Source organism: Ctenocephalides felis, unplaced genomic scaffold (genome assembly GCF_003426905.1).
Source record: "Ctenocephalides felis isolate EL2017-DRISC unplaced genomic scaffold, ASM342690v1 CF-g0.4_SCAFFOLD_03571, whole genome shotgun sequence".
NCBI classification, from domain to species: domain Eukaryota; kingdom Metazoa; phylum Arthropoda; class Insecta; order Siphonaptera; family Pulicidae; genus Ctenocephalides; species Ctenocephalides felis.
Window position 1 is genome coordinate 35,069,336 of NW_020539725.1, and position 17,129 is coordinate 35,086,464.

At 28.9% G+C, this 17,129-nt stretch overlaps 1 protein-coding gene across 2 annotated transcripts in view; it reads left to right on the forward strand.

The window, feature by feature from the left end:
- Nucleotides 1-17,129, forward strand: part of LOC113386939 (putative mediator of RNA polymerase II transcription subunit 26) — a 165,719-nt gene that overhangs the window by 109,812 nt on the left and 38,778 nt on the right. For both annotated transcript variants that reach the window (XM_026624697.1, XM_026624698.1), the window contains exon 4: nucleotides 9,094-9,190. In XM_026624697.1, the coding sequence (XP_026480482.1) occupies nucleotides 9,094-9,190 (97 nt within the window). The remainder of the gene's footprint in view (nucleotides 1-9,093; nucleotides 9,191-17,129) is intronic.

The window sequence follows — 17,129 nt, forward strand, 5'->3', positions numbered from 1 at the left end:
AAATTTCGCTTAATAATCCCCCGCATTGTACGATATTGAATCACATTTGCTTATGTATATAACATTACATTTATTCTATGTATTAAATTTGATTTACCTTCATCCCGTCGAGTGTTATTGATCGCTGTTTGCACTCGAACTGGTAGCTAGTACATGTAACGTCGCGAAGACGAGTGTTGATACATAATATAAAGCTCGGGCCGTATCACGAAAAGTCAATATCGTTATAACGGAGAAAGCTCTGTATACCCATATCAACATCAACTGTCTGTTATCTATATCAGGTTTCAGTTCATGACACACGGCTTGTCTTGCCCTGGGACACATTTTATTTTTTATTATTAGAGACATGTTTTATGATACCAGCGTTTTAGTCATATATATTTTGAAAAAATAGTCCCATTAGTTATAAAAAAATATTTAATTTGTTTCAAAAAACGCATTCTACCCTATTTGCGTGGGCACAAATTGTTCAGTGTCGCTAAACGCTAAACGTAGAGTCTGTAACTGGATATTGATTTCAATACGAACTTTATTTTGTCCACGGACTTACTAATTTTAATATATATTTTCAACTGATATATTATTGAAAAGTTTTTTTTTGTTAAACTACTAATCTAGGAATATCAATTAGATTATTATATATACAAATTATGGGCTTGAATATCTCCATCCAGGATCGCAGATTGTGACGCAACGCAACAAGATATCAATCTTGTTTCTAGAAGATTTTGCTGTGTACCAGTGAATGTTTAATTATGTGAACCTTGTACAATACAGCATTTGATCTGATGAATATTTCTGTCGAGACGATTTGACAGGAGATCCAGCTAGTACACGTTTGTGTTTTGTATTGTAATAATAATTCAATGTCAAAGGTTCTTTGTACTTCTCATGTCCGCGGGTCATGAGCGCACCAACACAAACATCGACCTCAACAACGGGCCGATTTGCCTATAGTGATCTATTGTTCTTGGTAGATATTTTGTGGAGAGGCGGCTAAAACTTTGAATTACGTGGGCCGTCAGTAAATGATTTATTTAGAGTTCAATCCAAACATTTCTATAATGGCTGAACATAATTAAATAATAAATAAAAAACGGTATTGATAAAAAATATAAACGTATGCATGTACTTTTTATCAAGCGGAGAGCTTACTCAGGTGTTTCAAAATTAAGAGTTTTTAAGTAATTGCGTTGACACTTGGTTCAACTTATTCTTAAAATATATTTCATATATATACATTAGGGTGGTTCTTAAAATGATCATTTTCGAATTTCCTTGCTCCCAGGGGCTCAAATGGTTCCAAATAGATAAAAAACAATTTTCTGAAAGTTTTAGCTCTTAATATTAACCTTTAGATAGAGCGCAATTCAATCAAAGTTCTGTATGGAAATAGCATGGAAAAATTTTCAAAAATTTTAAAAATGTTTTTAGATGTAATTTAGCGAACAAATGAATGAATAAAACCCAAAACATTTTTTTTTAATTTTCAAATTTTTTTCCATGCTCTTTCCATACAAACTTTGATTGAATTGCGCTCTATCTAAATGCTAATATTAAGAGCTAAAACTTTCAGAGAATTGTTTTTTATCAATTTGGAACCATTTGAGCTCCTGGGAGCAAGGAAATTCCAAAATGACCATTTTAAGGACCGCCCTAATATACATACATATTTCACATATCTCTATCAACTTTTGTTAAAGCTTTATTTATAGAATGATAATAAGAATATCTTCAGTACCCACGCTAGTTTTTCTCAATTTTTTTAAACTAAATTCGAAATGGCTTCAGTTATTTAAGATCCTAGAAAAAAACCTTCAGTGTATTTATTTTGGTTAAACTTTTATTGCATTTTTAGTAACATCTATTGAAATAAGTGTGATACTTTCATAGAATCACCTCAACTAATCGCAAATAGATATTTTATTTGTCGTGATACTATTTTGTTCAGTACGTAAATGATTTGTTATTCCTGATACATATTTTATTTGTACTCTATAGTAAAATTTAAATGTCAAAGATCATATGTATTTATTTTGTTCACGGGTCACAACTTGAAAGTCAAAAACGCTGTGGCACTAACCTTAGCATCTACGAAGTATATAGCGATTTGCCTGTATTGATCTATTGTTCATGAATATTTGTGTGTAAAACTTGAAATTACGTGGGCCGGCTGTTCATGATTCTAGTTGAGATTAATGCAGATATTTCCATAATGCGCCGAGAGGGCATTGGTCATCGGCTCTATTTTGATTTATGCCATGCTAGCTGAAGCTGTACTTAAACATGAGTAATAGCAAAATTTATGTTCCATGAGTAAAGAATCGTATCATTTTCGTGTCATGTGTGATAAATTTATTCGTAAGATAGACGTTTGATGCTTAGTAGTTATTATATTATTATCACGAAGAATAAGTCCAAAGTATGTATTATAATTTATTATTATTATCACTATAATTTTTTAAGTCTTCTTAATTCTAGTGCAAGGAGCATCAGAGCAACAAGTGTAAGAGTTGGGGTGATTTTCTAATTTGTGATATGATCAGTGGATCTTGTTTTTATAAAGACTTTATATATTTATATAGAACAGAATTTTATATACCAGGTTGAACTTGTCATTATTCTAAGTAGTTTTGATTTGGTCCGCTTTGCTCATTTTTGCTAATAAGAATTTAAGGGGCACAACTATTGTAACCGCCTAAAAGAAGGTGATTTTTGGGAATTTATATTGAACTACTTAGTAGTATATTTATACATGTTTTAAGAATACCTAGTAAAATTTGTGAAGAAAAAATTAAATATTTTTTAAGTTTCCGTCGATCTTCAACGGCGCGACAAAAAAGGCCCTTCACTGCTGCAGTGATTCCGGCCTTCTACGTGGATGAAATTTAAAAAAAAAATCTCGTTGAACTAGATAATATTGTCTATAAAATGAACTACGATGAAGAAAAAAATCAAAAATTGACAAAACGTCGGCGTTTTTTTAATAAAAGTCAAATTTTATCCAAAATTTTGGTCGTTTTTGGACTGCCAAAATCCGATTTTTGATCCGATCAAAAAATCGATAGTTCATTTTACAGAGAACTATATATAGAACATGTAAAAAAAATTGATAGTGATCGGATCATTTGTTTTTGAGTAAACGCTGCAGCAAATTCGGAAAATGCTGTTTCGAGAAAAACTGGTTTAAAGATTAAATGATCGTTATACTATATACTATATATAAATACTATATACTAATATACTATATATAGTATATTAATATATACTATATATAAACTCTTTAAATGGCTGTGACTCAAAAACTATTTAAGATATCGATTTAAAATTTTGGTATGTTTTTTAAAAGGTATAACCTATCGAAATATGGAAAAATTGAAAATTCGATTTTTTGAAAATTTCACACTAGTTGTGCCCCTTAAATTTACAATTTATTAATTGTTTATTGATATTATTATATCACAATTTATTGATAAATATTATATATTAGTATAATAATTTACCAATGTTTTTCTTTCATAATGTATTCTTCACAAAATACATTATTACTAAATTTTCTCATTATGGCGTTGAAACTTTGAACAATGCATAAATGGTATTAGATTTTCAATCGTATTACCCTTTCGCTCGATCGTTTGTCATTTACAATCGGTCATGTTCTTCTTGCGAAGGTATCCGATCCCAATAAGGAGTGAGCTTCCACAAGCCAAAAGCAATCATTGTGTTTAATAGCTCCAAGTTTTCTGTGCAAACGAAAGCCGCGTTTTACTCATGTTATTATTTATGATGAAATAGTCGATGGATGCATATGTACACACCTACGCATGAAATAACTACATGTTCTGTAGTTATGGTATTAACAGCTTTTACAAGAAAAATAAAATGAAATAATAAATATCCATTGCAATCGCAATCTCAGTATATTATATCCTTTAAACATTGTTTGGAATGCTAATTTTATCAGAAATGATAACCCAGGCCTTTTTTTTGTTTGGTGCATCAAATGTTAGAGCTGATTCTTATAGTATTTTTTGCACTTATTGCAAATCTGCAAACCATTTTTTGTATCAGCTTTAGTTTGGAACTTGAAAAAAGTTGCCGAAACCAGGTCCATTCTAGGTCGTCACGGAAAAGAACTTTTCACAGTGTCAACTAATGTTCCAACTAAGGCCGAATGGGTCGTGTAAGTTTGTATGTACGAGTAGGCATATCTCATTAAATAGGCATATCACATTCTGAATAGTATTACTATTTTGTACTTTCATTCCTTATATATCATTATATATCATATCTTGAAAACTAAAGCTCATAGAAAAATAACAATGTCATTTTTGAAATCAGCGCCCCAAATATAGCATAAAAATCGTTTGCACCATTTTCTTTGTTGGCCTGTGTAATAAATGATCTCTTTATCATCGTCACCTGAGGTATCAACCGGAACTCTTGCTTATAAAACTTTACCTATATCTAGTTAGTAATATGATTTTATAAAATTTTGAGAAACTTCTAAGTCTAATTCTCGGATAACTTGGTTTGTCTATGGACTTAAATGCACATGATATGATATATTGCTCGCGGGATAAGTATATGCTGGTTATCGCAATGCGGTGAGATGCGGTTGAACCAGCGAGGCTTAGTTCCTCCCAGTGCAAGAGAGATCATTCTCGCATTCCTTGTTCTCGGTTCAGTTGCAACTTCTTTGATCAGCATTTGATTTGTGCGACCTAAGGCGCTAAATTGTTCTACCGGGGTTGGTCGATCAATAATAAAACTTATGCTTTATGATATTATAAATTAATGATTTTTACTTTACACTAATACTAACATAAATTAAAATACTTTTTTTTCGTTGAAATAATAGTGTTTACAAGTAAATGTTGGTTCATTAACTTCCCGAAGGAGATATTTATGTATTCATAAAAAAATTTGATTCGCTAATTTTATGTTTTCTCGACGTTTCAAGCCATTTTGAATCGAATGAGACTACTATTTGGAAAAAGTATGTGTGTATATGAACAGATTTTTAACTGTAAATCGACGTTTTCTCAAAAACGACTGGACCGATTTCAAGAATTTAAAAGCTATTCGATGTGTCTTGATGACGACTAGCTTTTATCAGTTTTGCGCAACGATCGTCCGAGCCGTTTCTTTGTAAAAATTTTCGTCTACGTTTTAACGATTTATAAAATTAAAAAACCGTTCGAAAGATATTGGTGGGAATCAACCTGATTAGTTTTTGTTAAAGAAAGATTTGCTGGCACGTGTTCTTGTAATTAATTGTTGAAAAATTTTTATGCAATTTTTTTGGCGATAGTTATCATGGTCTTCTAGATCATACTAAAATAGTACGGGATTACGATAAGTCGTTTAACTTTTAAAATTCGTCAAAGTTTGAAAAAATTAATCGCGTTTTTGGCGTTTGTCAAGAAACGCTTGAACCGATATAAAAAATTTAAAAGTAATTTTATGTATATCGATGAGGATTATCGTTTCTCAGTTTTGTAAAAAAAATTGTAAAACTTTTGTCCATGTTTTTTGTCCATTTTGTCCATGTTTTTTAAATGTTGATTTATTAAATTATTTTTTCTAAACATATGCAACATAGCCTTTTTTTAAATGTTGATTTATTAAATTATTTTTTCTAAATATATATAACATAGCCTTGCCATAACATTGGACTATTTTACGGCAGAATTAGCTCATAAGGGTTTTTATCAATCATAGTCATGAATTTCACATTCATACAATATTCTGCGATAAAGTTTTTCGGAATATCCAACTGGAAATGTTTGTTAATCTCCTATAAATGATTAGAAATAGGCCCAATATTAAATTATTTTGTGAGAAAATGTATAAAATAAACATTTGAATTTTGTTAATCGATATATTTTTCTAAAACTGTAATTCAATTTCACTCCAATCACTTTTTGAGTTGATCTTTATAATCAACTTTAACTTATTATTTGGAGACTCTGCATAACAAGTTGCATGCAGTTACAAATTATATTCTGTGTTTCAAACGTGTTAATAGCTCCCGGCAATTTTGCGTTGGTTTACAATGTTATGATCCATTAATGATCCATTCGCATTTTTCCTGTTATTCTTCAATCTTTTATGATCCTCAAATGCTTAATAACCGAAGCTTATTTAAATTCTAACAAAATGATCATAAAATTCTTATAAGTGCTTTTTGATAGCGTTTCGCATTAAAATGCAAGGTAATAAAGATTCATTTGCATTCTCGGTAAATATCACTTTATTTACAACTTCATTATGAGTGATTTTATTTTGGTTCAATTTTTGAAGCACAGTAGAAGTTGCACATAGTTATGTGGCCTAATCTTTAGAGAAACAGCTGTCATTGACCTTAACGAGGCAATGTTATAGGTAGCAATAACAATAATAATAATGATAATAATAATCGTCTTAATACACTCGTACCAATGCTATTCTGATAATATTCGTAACTTGAGATATTCATAGAACAGGTCGTTTGCATTTCGCATTTGTGAAGAGCACTGGAGACCGGGGATGAATGTTTAAATTTTCATTTATCCCATGATTCTCTATAGTATGAATTTGAATATAAGCTATTTATTGATTTATATAATTATAAAAAATTGTGTGTAAAAATTTATTTCAACAATTTGACGTGATTAGTTTACGTGCTTTATGTGTGGTTTCACAAATATATTTGGATTTACAAACTGTTTGGTTTCAGACAAGAGCTAAAATCTATTGTTAATGATATTTTGGTTTTAATGAAATATCATGTCTGTTTTATGTAGCATATACGCAGAATAACTAAAAAGATATTTCTTAAGAAACATTAAAGACTTCTTAAGAAATATTAAATTTAATTAATAACTAGTTGAATACATTATTCAATGATAAAAATTGCCAATAATGCTATTTTGATATTAACAAAAAAGTAGAAGAACTTTTACTTTGTTTAAGGGGGTATTCTACTGTAGAATTTTGAAAAAATCGAAAAATTTTTTTTTTCATATTTTCAAAGTTTAGTTATTCAAAAATATGTCATTGAAAGAATTTTTCAAAATTATTATTATTTCCTGAGTTATAGCCGTTTTAGTGACGTGGCCTCGGTTCGGGTCCGACTTGTCTCAAAACTTTGAACGCGTTTTTCTCGGAACTACTTTTTTCGAGCTGGCGGTAAGGATATCTCGAGTTCTAATGAACCGATTTACTTCAAATTTGGAGAGGATCTTCTCTATACATCGCTTTATCGTATGGACCTTGTCCAAAACTATAACTTTTCATTTAGTATTTTTAAAAATTTTGGAATTGTTAAAAAAACATGAAAAAAACTAATTTTTTTTTTCAAACTGCCGCCATTCGAACAAAAATTTTTTTTTCAGCTTATCCAAGGTTCATACGATAGCGACATCTATTATAATTAAGAATCCATCTATTTTTTATGTTTCAAATCACCAGGAGGGTTGGAATCATGTACGCCAGGACACCCTCTTTTTTTGGGAACCCCCACTTCGACGGCTCATAACTTTGTGAATTTTAATTATTTTTTTTTAATAATTTTTTTATATAATAATAAAATATCAATAAACAAATGATAAAAAAATCGATAATAAAAATATTATTTGTTTTCTTTATACAGCGCTTCAAAAACCGGGCGAAATTCATGACTCTACAGTAGAATACCCCCTTAAGCTCTAGGTTAATCAGCCAAGAGCTGTGCTTAAAAAATATAATAAAGTAAAAGTTAGTGATAATCGAGAATCAATCTATTTTTCCCGGTCTCTTGTACTTGCAAATGTCTGAATGTTTTACCAAGTCTTTATGTCTTCGTGCTGTTATTATTTTATTCGATTACGTCTTTAAGAATCGTAAACAGTGTTTCTTACACTTGTTTCATAAAGTCCATGAAATATCTTTGCGTAGGCAATAAAATCGAGAAAATAAATGGCGAGATTGATCGTGTGTTATGTTTGTACTCTTGTATTTCCATTTCTAAGACTTTTGCAAATTGCATCCGAGTCGGGTATAAACACCATACAAATCATTATAACAATTTACGACTTGATATCAAGTGCAATCTGGCGTATTGTAATAAATGTCCGAATAAAATATCGTTTTTATTAATATCATTTTATATCAGAAACTCATTTGTTTAGAATATTTGTCGCGACATGTTTTGATATATCGGTATTGACAAGTTTTTTACAATTGAGACCAACAATAAAAAAAATATTGTATTCTATTATATATTTTCAATTGTTCTGTCAGGTTTAATTTTTGCATATTAATGTATTGGAAATGCTGTTTGATAAAAACAGTATAAAGCAGTTATTCCAAACGTCGGGGCAAATTAAAAAATGATACGAATTTAACCCATTCGCTTTGGGTTATTTGAATTTAATTGTAGGTATTTTCGATATTTTAGTTATTTAATAGCAAGATGAATATTCCCATAGAAGAAAAAAGTAACAACTAATATCAAAATAGATATATTTAATGTTATTAATGGATATAAATTATGAACTCAATGGCCTTTTTATGCCCTTATACTTGCACAATTTAATGAATAGACTAGCTGTATTTAGTTTATTTGTAATCAACGTGAGTTCTTATCGAAATATATCGAATGCCTTTTAAACTTCTGAAATCGGTGCAGTCTATTTTGAGAAAATTTCTAGGAAAAGTCCCAAAAATATCCATCATAAAATTAGCGGATCATAGTTTCTGGTGCAACAAACCTCTTCTTCTAATAGTTAAAAAAAAGAAATTGACTTGATTGAATGTAGAAAATTTCAATTTCTATAACATGTTTTTCTTATAAAGTTTTGATCACAATTTAATAGTCATTTCTAAAGGTTTATTTTTTATAATTCTACTCATTCATTTTTAGATCAAAAAGTTTATATGAGGGCCGTAACATTTTTAGAAACGTTAAGGTGGGGCGTGACCCATGACCGCTTGGGAAACACTGGTTTAAAGTATATATATATATATTATATATATATATATATATATATATATCAATGTGATATTTTTATAAATTTCTTGATGTTATCCTTTAAACATATTATAATAAATTTTATCATTTTTCAGACGCCAAGCATACCTTGGCCAAGCACTTTGACGTCACGAGCTAGTGTTTGCCTTCATAAGCGCAAGTCGCCTTCCGATATGATGGCAGCAAACAAGGGTAAGTTAAATATATAATAATCAGCAATTAACCGTGATATTTACACGATTTTCTTTAATTTTGTTTTATCTTTTCTAACTTTTATTAACATTCTCTGGGAAGTTATTATGCTGTCAGAGATCCAATCACAGAATTGTAGTAGAAAACGACTATTATATATTTTTTCTTTACATACACTTCATACTGCTAGAATTGCTATAGGTGTAGAAATAGTTATTATATAATTATTTTAATGGGGTGTCTACGTCAGGCGGAAATGCCTTCCTCTCGTAATTATGCTTCAGCAATTGAATTCCGGTTGCAAATTGCGCGCGTGATTTAATTTATAAACAAACTTCTATTTCATATCATATCAAAAGAAAAAGCAACACAACCTGCATCAATGCTATGCAAGATGCAGATTGTGTAATTGCTAAATTTTTTAACTGGTAGAATGGTATTTCATCTAATTTATTAGTTTCTGTTCATTTTTCTTATTCGCATGATTAGTTTTTTATGTCAAATCTTTATATGTAAGTAATAATGCTGCGAATACTGCGGTGCTGAATATTGACATAGCTTACTAATTAGTTAAATCGCATACATTACCATAAAGTAGAAAAGAATTATTAATATACTCGGAGTACAGTATGGCATTAATGTAGTAATAAAGTAAAATGCTTATATTTATTCGGTTACATAACTTTTTACATTACACTTTAAATAATTAAGGTTTCATGGTACTTGAATCCTTAATTACATGTTTTATTGGGCTGTTTCTGAGCATAAAGATATATTATAATCTTAATAAAGAATAATAGTCAAGCTTACTGTTATAAGTACTATAATTTTATGTGATCAAATTTTATACAAATATCAGCATATTTGCTTAGGGTTCAAAAAATATTATATAGATATTCAATATAGTCATATATATAGTTATTCAATATTATATAGAGATACAGTAAATATTTTTTTTAATTCTCATATATTCAGAGAAGTCAAAATCTTACGTCTTATAAGCTGTTGGGCTGAAACTTCTCCTTACTTGGTATTTTTTTAAATGGTAACCCATTGGGTAATCCTTTAATCAGCTGTGAGGGCTATTTTCACTTGGAAACATATTGCCATCTATATTTTCAAGTAAAAATTGTTTTCATTACAGTAAACATAATATAGAGATACAGTGAACAATTTTAATATTTATTATGATGATAACCATACCGTTAAGCGAAATTTTCAAATCGGAATATTACAATATGGAAAGCGCCCTTATGTGAATCTATATTCTCTATCTATTAAAGTTGCAAGACTTTTTTTGTTTGAACAGCGATCAGAACGTAAGTTTTTTAAAAATAAAATCATCTTTTCATGTTCAATATAATATAATGTAGATTTTAACAGTACATATAATTATTTACATATATATGTCTATCTGTAAACACCTGTAGGTATTTTGCGAGTCTATAAAATTGTTTTGCAAGTTATGCATTCATTTGCGTTGCTCATTGTCGATTTAAGCAATACATGGAACAAATCTGTCATTCAGTCTTTGTGTGCTTGGCTGTACTTTATTAAATGCTATATTCTATACACTGTACCAGTAAAAAAACTCATTTCTATATGTGGTCTATATTGTTATTCGCAGTTTATTCTCTTCAGTTTTCTTTGTACCTGCAATAAATATTATATATATATTGAGCGCTCATATATATGTTCCTTTGTGATGTTTTTATGTGGCGATGCACGTGTGTTCATACAAAATCTATAGACTATAATAACATGTGTTCTACTTTAGTCTTTGTGAGTCTTTAGCTCATTAAAATATTAACGATAAATATTCATATAAATGATGCAGCTATTGTCGATATTTTGGAAGGATTTTTTTTATAATTCGTTCTTTATTGTAAAGATGTTTTGATCGCTATAGGTTGTTAAATATTATAATTTCCGTTTACAAATATTAAGTATACATTTTTATTTACTATTTTTATGCTTCACGCGCCTTCAGCAGGACAAAGATTCCGTTGGTTCTTTTTACCCCACCCACGGATAAGCTTTTATATAGGTAATATAAAAAACTTTTGAATCGAAGTTATTAAAATTAATAATACATCCAATGAAACAATTAAATAACGTATACTTAAAAATTATATCAAGGTCTCGTTGATTAAACAACAATGCTCACAACCAAAAAAACTAACAACGAAAGAAAATAAACGTCTATTATAATTTTTTTTTTTATTTTCAAACAAATTTTTTGTTTATTATAAACGTTTGTTATAAATTTTCAAACATTGTCGTTTATCTCCTAATAGCAACAGATTCAAGGTGATGACTGATTATACATCCTTTTCCCTCTATTTTCAGATACTCTTGTTAAAAACTTCTTAACTTTACTTGTTTTTGAGATATTGGTGGTGGACTTTTTTACCCGCAGACCTTAAGTCCCGCTTCACCCTATACGTGAAAAATTAATATTATTAATATTATTAATATTATTATATATTATATATACAAACTATTTATACTTAAAACCGTTTCAAGAATTTTATTAACCAACGTGAAATTCATAATATTATTAAGTTTGAAAGTTTTATTGGTTGCATAATGTATTTAAATAAAACAGTTTATTATTAGTATTTACAAATCATATTTCATTTTCATTTTTAGCTCGACGTAATTGCTGATTAATACAAACAAATCATTCGATTTTATTACCTTTTGTTTCTAGTTGACTTTGAATTGCTCTGAATTATTATTAACACAGTACTATAGTTGAGCTCGCTGTATTTATTTCTGCGAAATCGTAAAACATATGCATGTTTACTGTACAAATACGAAGTGTTCGAAATCATTTCGATGAATATCCGGCAATAAAATATTTGACAAGCGTATTGGGGTATAACTATCGGAGCAATAAACTAAACGGATGTAGATAATTGCAAAATCTAGTTGATGAATCGGTTGTGCATCTAAATATAAATATGATGGCCGGATATGGAATACAATAATAATGGCATACAAATAAAATGTGCAGTAATATATGACATTATCGTCACTGTCGATGGTGTCTATAAAAACGTGCTACCATAGAAAACCAATGGTCGAGATTGGAGATCCTGCAATTATCGGTTGCTACATTACTTGATTGTAAGTTAATTTGTAAACTCTTATTTATTTATCTAGAAAAAATTGGTCGGAATTTATTGATTATTTTATAAATTGATAAAACCCCGTTAAGATGATTTTCCGGGAACCATGAAAGCGCATTATGCGAAATAGAGAAAATTGTTTCAAAGTAAAGAGATCTGTGTAAAGTGGAGTATTATGCGAAAAATCGTGTTAACGATGATTTCCTTAATGAGGTTTTACTGTACTATATAGTATTTAACAATATAACATACGTTTTTTGTTAAAAATCACTTCATCAAGTTTACACACGGTTTTACAATGTTGTTGATATACACCAATATAATAGGGTAGGGCGGGGCTTCAAGGTCCACGTGTAAAAAGTGTACCACCGATGTATTAAAGACCAGTAAAGTTAAGAATTTTTTAACAACAATATTTGTAAAAAGGGTAGAAAATGTATAACCAGCCATCACCTTGATTCCTATAAGAGAAAAACAGTAATGTTTGAAAATCCATAACAAAAGTGTTTTCTTTCGTCGATAGTTTTTTGTTTGTGAAACTGTTGTTTAGTTTAATGTTAATTTTAAGTTAGATTGTACAGTTTTTTCATATAAGCTTACACGTGGGTGGGGTAAAATGAGACGAAATGAAGCTTTACCTTGGCAAAGGTGTAAAAAATAGCAAATAGCGAACATAAAAGTATATTAAGTTAAATTAAGCTTATTTGAATATATTAAATAAATTAAATAAACAGTTACTTCAACTCTGCTGATAAATATTTCTGACGTTTATTAGTTTATTAGTCAGATAGTTGTTTGTTTGAGATATGTTATTTGTTGTAATATAATTGGTTTGATTTTCACAATATAATTGTTCAATGTGAAAATGGACCTGTGAGACCTTCCTTACCTTAATTTTATTATATAGCAGCTAACTGAACCAAGATTTTCTTTAAATTTATAAAATCTTTATAATTATATAAAAATAAACCTTTTGTGTCTATTTACTTTTGAATTTTTAACTATATTTAATATTTTTACTTTCACAAATTATCGAAATTATAATTCGAAATTATAATGAGCTAGTAAAATATTCTAGTATAAATTTTTGCTTGGATCTATTGTGCTCAACCCTGTAATATTGTTTTTATTATTATTTTATCAATCTAATTATTATAGATCAATCAATTTATTTAGCGATATATAATATGTATATTTACAAGATGTATACAATAATTTTAATGCATTCAATCTTTTATTTTATAAAATAATTCATTAATATTAGATTGCACAAGATCCGCGTAAACTTTCAGTCAATTTCAAGGTACATTTTATTACCATGGAACGAAACCTTGTAATTGTAGTTATTTAAACATTAATTTACTAAATTTAATTGAAATATTTAGTTTTCACATTCAGAAATGATCTTTTGGCTTTCTCTCGCAATGAACCTAGTGACAGGCGTTTTTGTAATGCATCAAATCTTTTGTAAATGTAAGTGAAAGTATAAACTCCACTTATTGCAATGCATGTTTTACTATGAGAATTTAGAAATCACTTATTTCTCATTAATACATGTGCAATTCAATTGCCAACGAAATCCGTGTCGCCATACCATGTTTAAAATTTTATTTGCTTTCTCTAAGTAATCATGTAAGTGGTACGCGTCTTGTAAATCACGACAGATTTTTATTTAATAAATATTAATTTCACTTTTATGATCGTAACAAATACTTATTTTATTTAGAATATATTGTAATTTACATATTACAAGAAAAATATTAAATCAATTCAATCTAATAAACTTTAATGTCTTTGAAAATATATGTTATTGTGTATATATGCACGAAATGTTTATTGGTTTTAAATATTGTTTTTTGAAAATGTAAAATTAAATTATTTTATGATAAATTACCTTCGTACGTGAAATTTTAATGTGCATCATGATGTAAATCTTGCTTTAAACTGATAATTAAAAGGGCGCTTTGGGCGCTGTTGAACCCGGAAAAGGAATTTCAGAGTTTCAGTCGGTTTTGTTAAACTTTTTTACTCCTAACTTTATTTTTATTAAGAATTGTTTACATGCTCAATTTTAATATTTTTATTGAAATCGATTTCAGTGGAATTAAATCCAAAACTCGTCTTGATATTTTATTAAAGAAATTATTTCTGCCTTGTTTTGTGACAAGAGGGAGCTTTTCAAAAAGCTCTTTGGGCGGGCTGCTTTCTTCACTACTTATAATTTAATTGTAAGTGTTTTCTGATAATAATGACATCATACGATTCATTAAAAATACAATATATTTGGAAAATTAATTGATATTGTGACTTATAAATGGCAAACGTTCACATGCAAAATTAATATCAGATTTTTTTCTTATGTTTGTCTTTGAATTCCCCAATGCAGTGCTGATTTATTCTGCTTTATTTCGGACTTAATCGTAAAATACTTCCTGACTGATGTCGCTTAGATGAAAGTTTTGCTTCGTATTACTATTATTTATTTGAGCTAGCTCATCCTCGTGCAACGACCAGCTACGCACTGTATAAATAATTGATTTACGACCCATAAATGATTGTGATGTTGTGCAGGCCGGTGATAAATTGCACATGTAATGTAAATTATGTCAAATTACAGTTTTATTGTAGACACTTCGTGCTTTAAATGATTAGGGAAGTGTTATGTGGAATTTGTATTATATGCTTTGTGGATTTTATTAGTTTTGCCTTTTCTAAATTATTTAATAGTATTATAAATACTTTGTAATCTAAAACGTATCTATTATGTGATCATTTATGCGAATATGGTTAATTTCAATTGCAATTTGCTGTGAAATTGTATAATTTTTGTGAAAAACGATATATCATATTTTTCCTTTTCATTAGAATTTTCTATTTAATTCTTATCTTTTTCAACTATATTGAAGATACTAGCTTCCATAGTAAAGTTTAATACGCATTTGTTATTAGGTGTTTTCGTTTACTCTTACAATGATCTCCTAGATTATAGTAAATACTTGTTCTCTAATAAGCTCAAATGTAGTACATTTAGTCTTCATATTGATATTTCATCTATAATTGATTTAATGAAATATAAATTGATAATTATGGCAGTGATACGTTTGATTTAAAACTGGAAATTATTAAATAGAGAAAAGTTAATATGGCATATTTTTAATCTGCAATACTTTGCCTAGACTGAAGAATTTCCAACACCTATTACTAGCAAACATCAATTTTAATCAATTTTGATTTTTTTATTTGATAATTTACTCGTTCATGCTTTTTAATTAATTGTTGCAAACTTTACTAGTGTGTTCAAACTGCAACTTGTTACTTTAATTTACATTGCATTATTTTTAGTGTGAAAGTTTACTATTATTTATTTTACTCTGAATATAAGAAACGTTTTGTTTTGTAAATGCTATAAAAACTAATGAATATGTTCTCAAATTTCTTTTTTATTTGAAAGTACAATCCTTCCGGTAATAAGGACAAATCTACTAATGTCATATCAGACATAAGCCAAGTGCTATCATTCACGAAATAAGCTCTAGTTGAACAAAAGTTAGTAAATTTAAGATCTCTTGAAAAAATAGAGATTTGCGGTGCTTTATTCACAAATCTTCCATATATCTATGCTTATTTTTAATAAATAAATTATATTTTTTTACACTCAATAACGAATTGAACGATTTGATCACAATTGATATATCGTTCTAAATAGTACTCTATAATTTACTAATAAAACTTTATTACCTTTATTTTATTATTAGTAATTAAGCACAGAAATATTAAATCTATTGTCATCATAAAATGCAATGCGAACGGTATCTGTTCGAGGTGTCTGGCGTCATTATCCGTTGCAAATATTCGCGCCGTGCTGTTTGTGTAGGAAGTGTAATGTGCGCGGCACACTAGACTTCCGGATTCGTTGCGTTTGATTTATTGCCGTAGCCCGTAGAATCGCTACACTGCATTGAATTGCTCTTTTAAACATTAAACGATATGCAGGGTCGAAGTCATTTTTTTGTAAGAATAGGAATACTTATTTGTAATGAATGAAATATAATGACATATATCGAGACAATCGTTTATTTAAATTTCTCGTGCTTTATATCTTTCTCAAAGGAAGCTTTATATCTTCAGTTTCAGAACCTAGAAAATCATCCAAATAATATAGGTTGAAGAAAACAAAATCTCTACTTCATTTTCAGAATCCAGAAAATCATCCAAATAATATAGGTTGAAGAAAATAAAATCTTAGTAGAAAATATTCAACATTAAATTGTTTATTGAAACAATCTGAGACCTAAACTGTATGAGTATAAGAATGACTTTTATTTGATTTACAACTCGAGGAAATCATTTATTTAAATTTATCGTGCTTTATATCTTCTTTGAAGTACTTCATTTTCAGAACCTAGAAAATCATCTAAATAATATAGGTTGAAGAAAACAAAATCTCAGTTAAAAATAGTCAACAGTAAATTGTTTATTGAAACAGTCTGAGACCTATCTGTATGAGTATAAAAATACTTAGGGGGCGTCCATTAATCACGTGAGGTTTTTAGGGGGAGGGGGGAGTTTGACAACAAATCACGAAATATCACGAGGGGGAGGGAGGGGTATAGCAAGATATCACGTGTATTTATTTTTTTAGTGTTTTTAATAAAAAAGTTCAAACATTTTCAGAAAAAATCAGAAATTTTACAGTTTTTCCACATAACTAAAAATACACGTGATGTTTTGTGGGGGAGGGGGGGTAATTTTGAATATCACCAAATATCACCAAAGGTGGGGGTCTAAAAAACCTTAAAATCTCG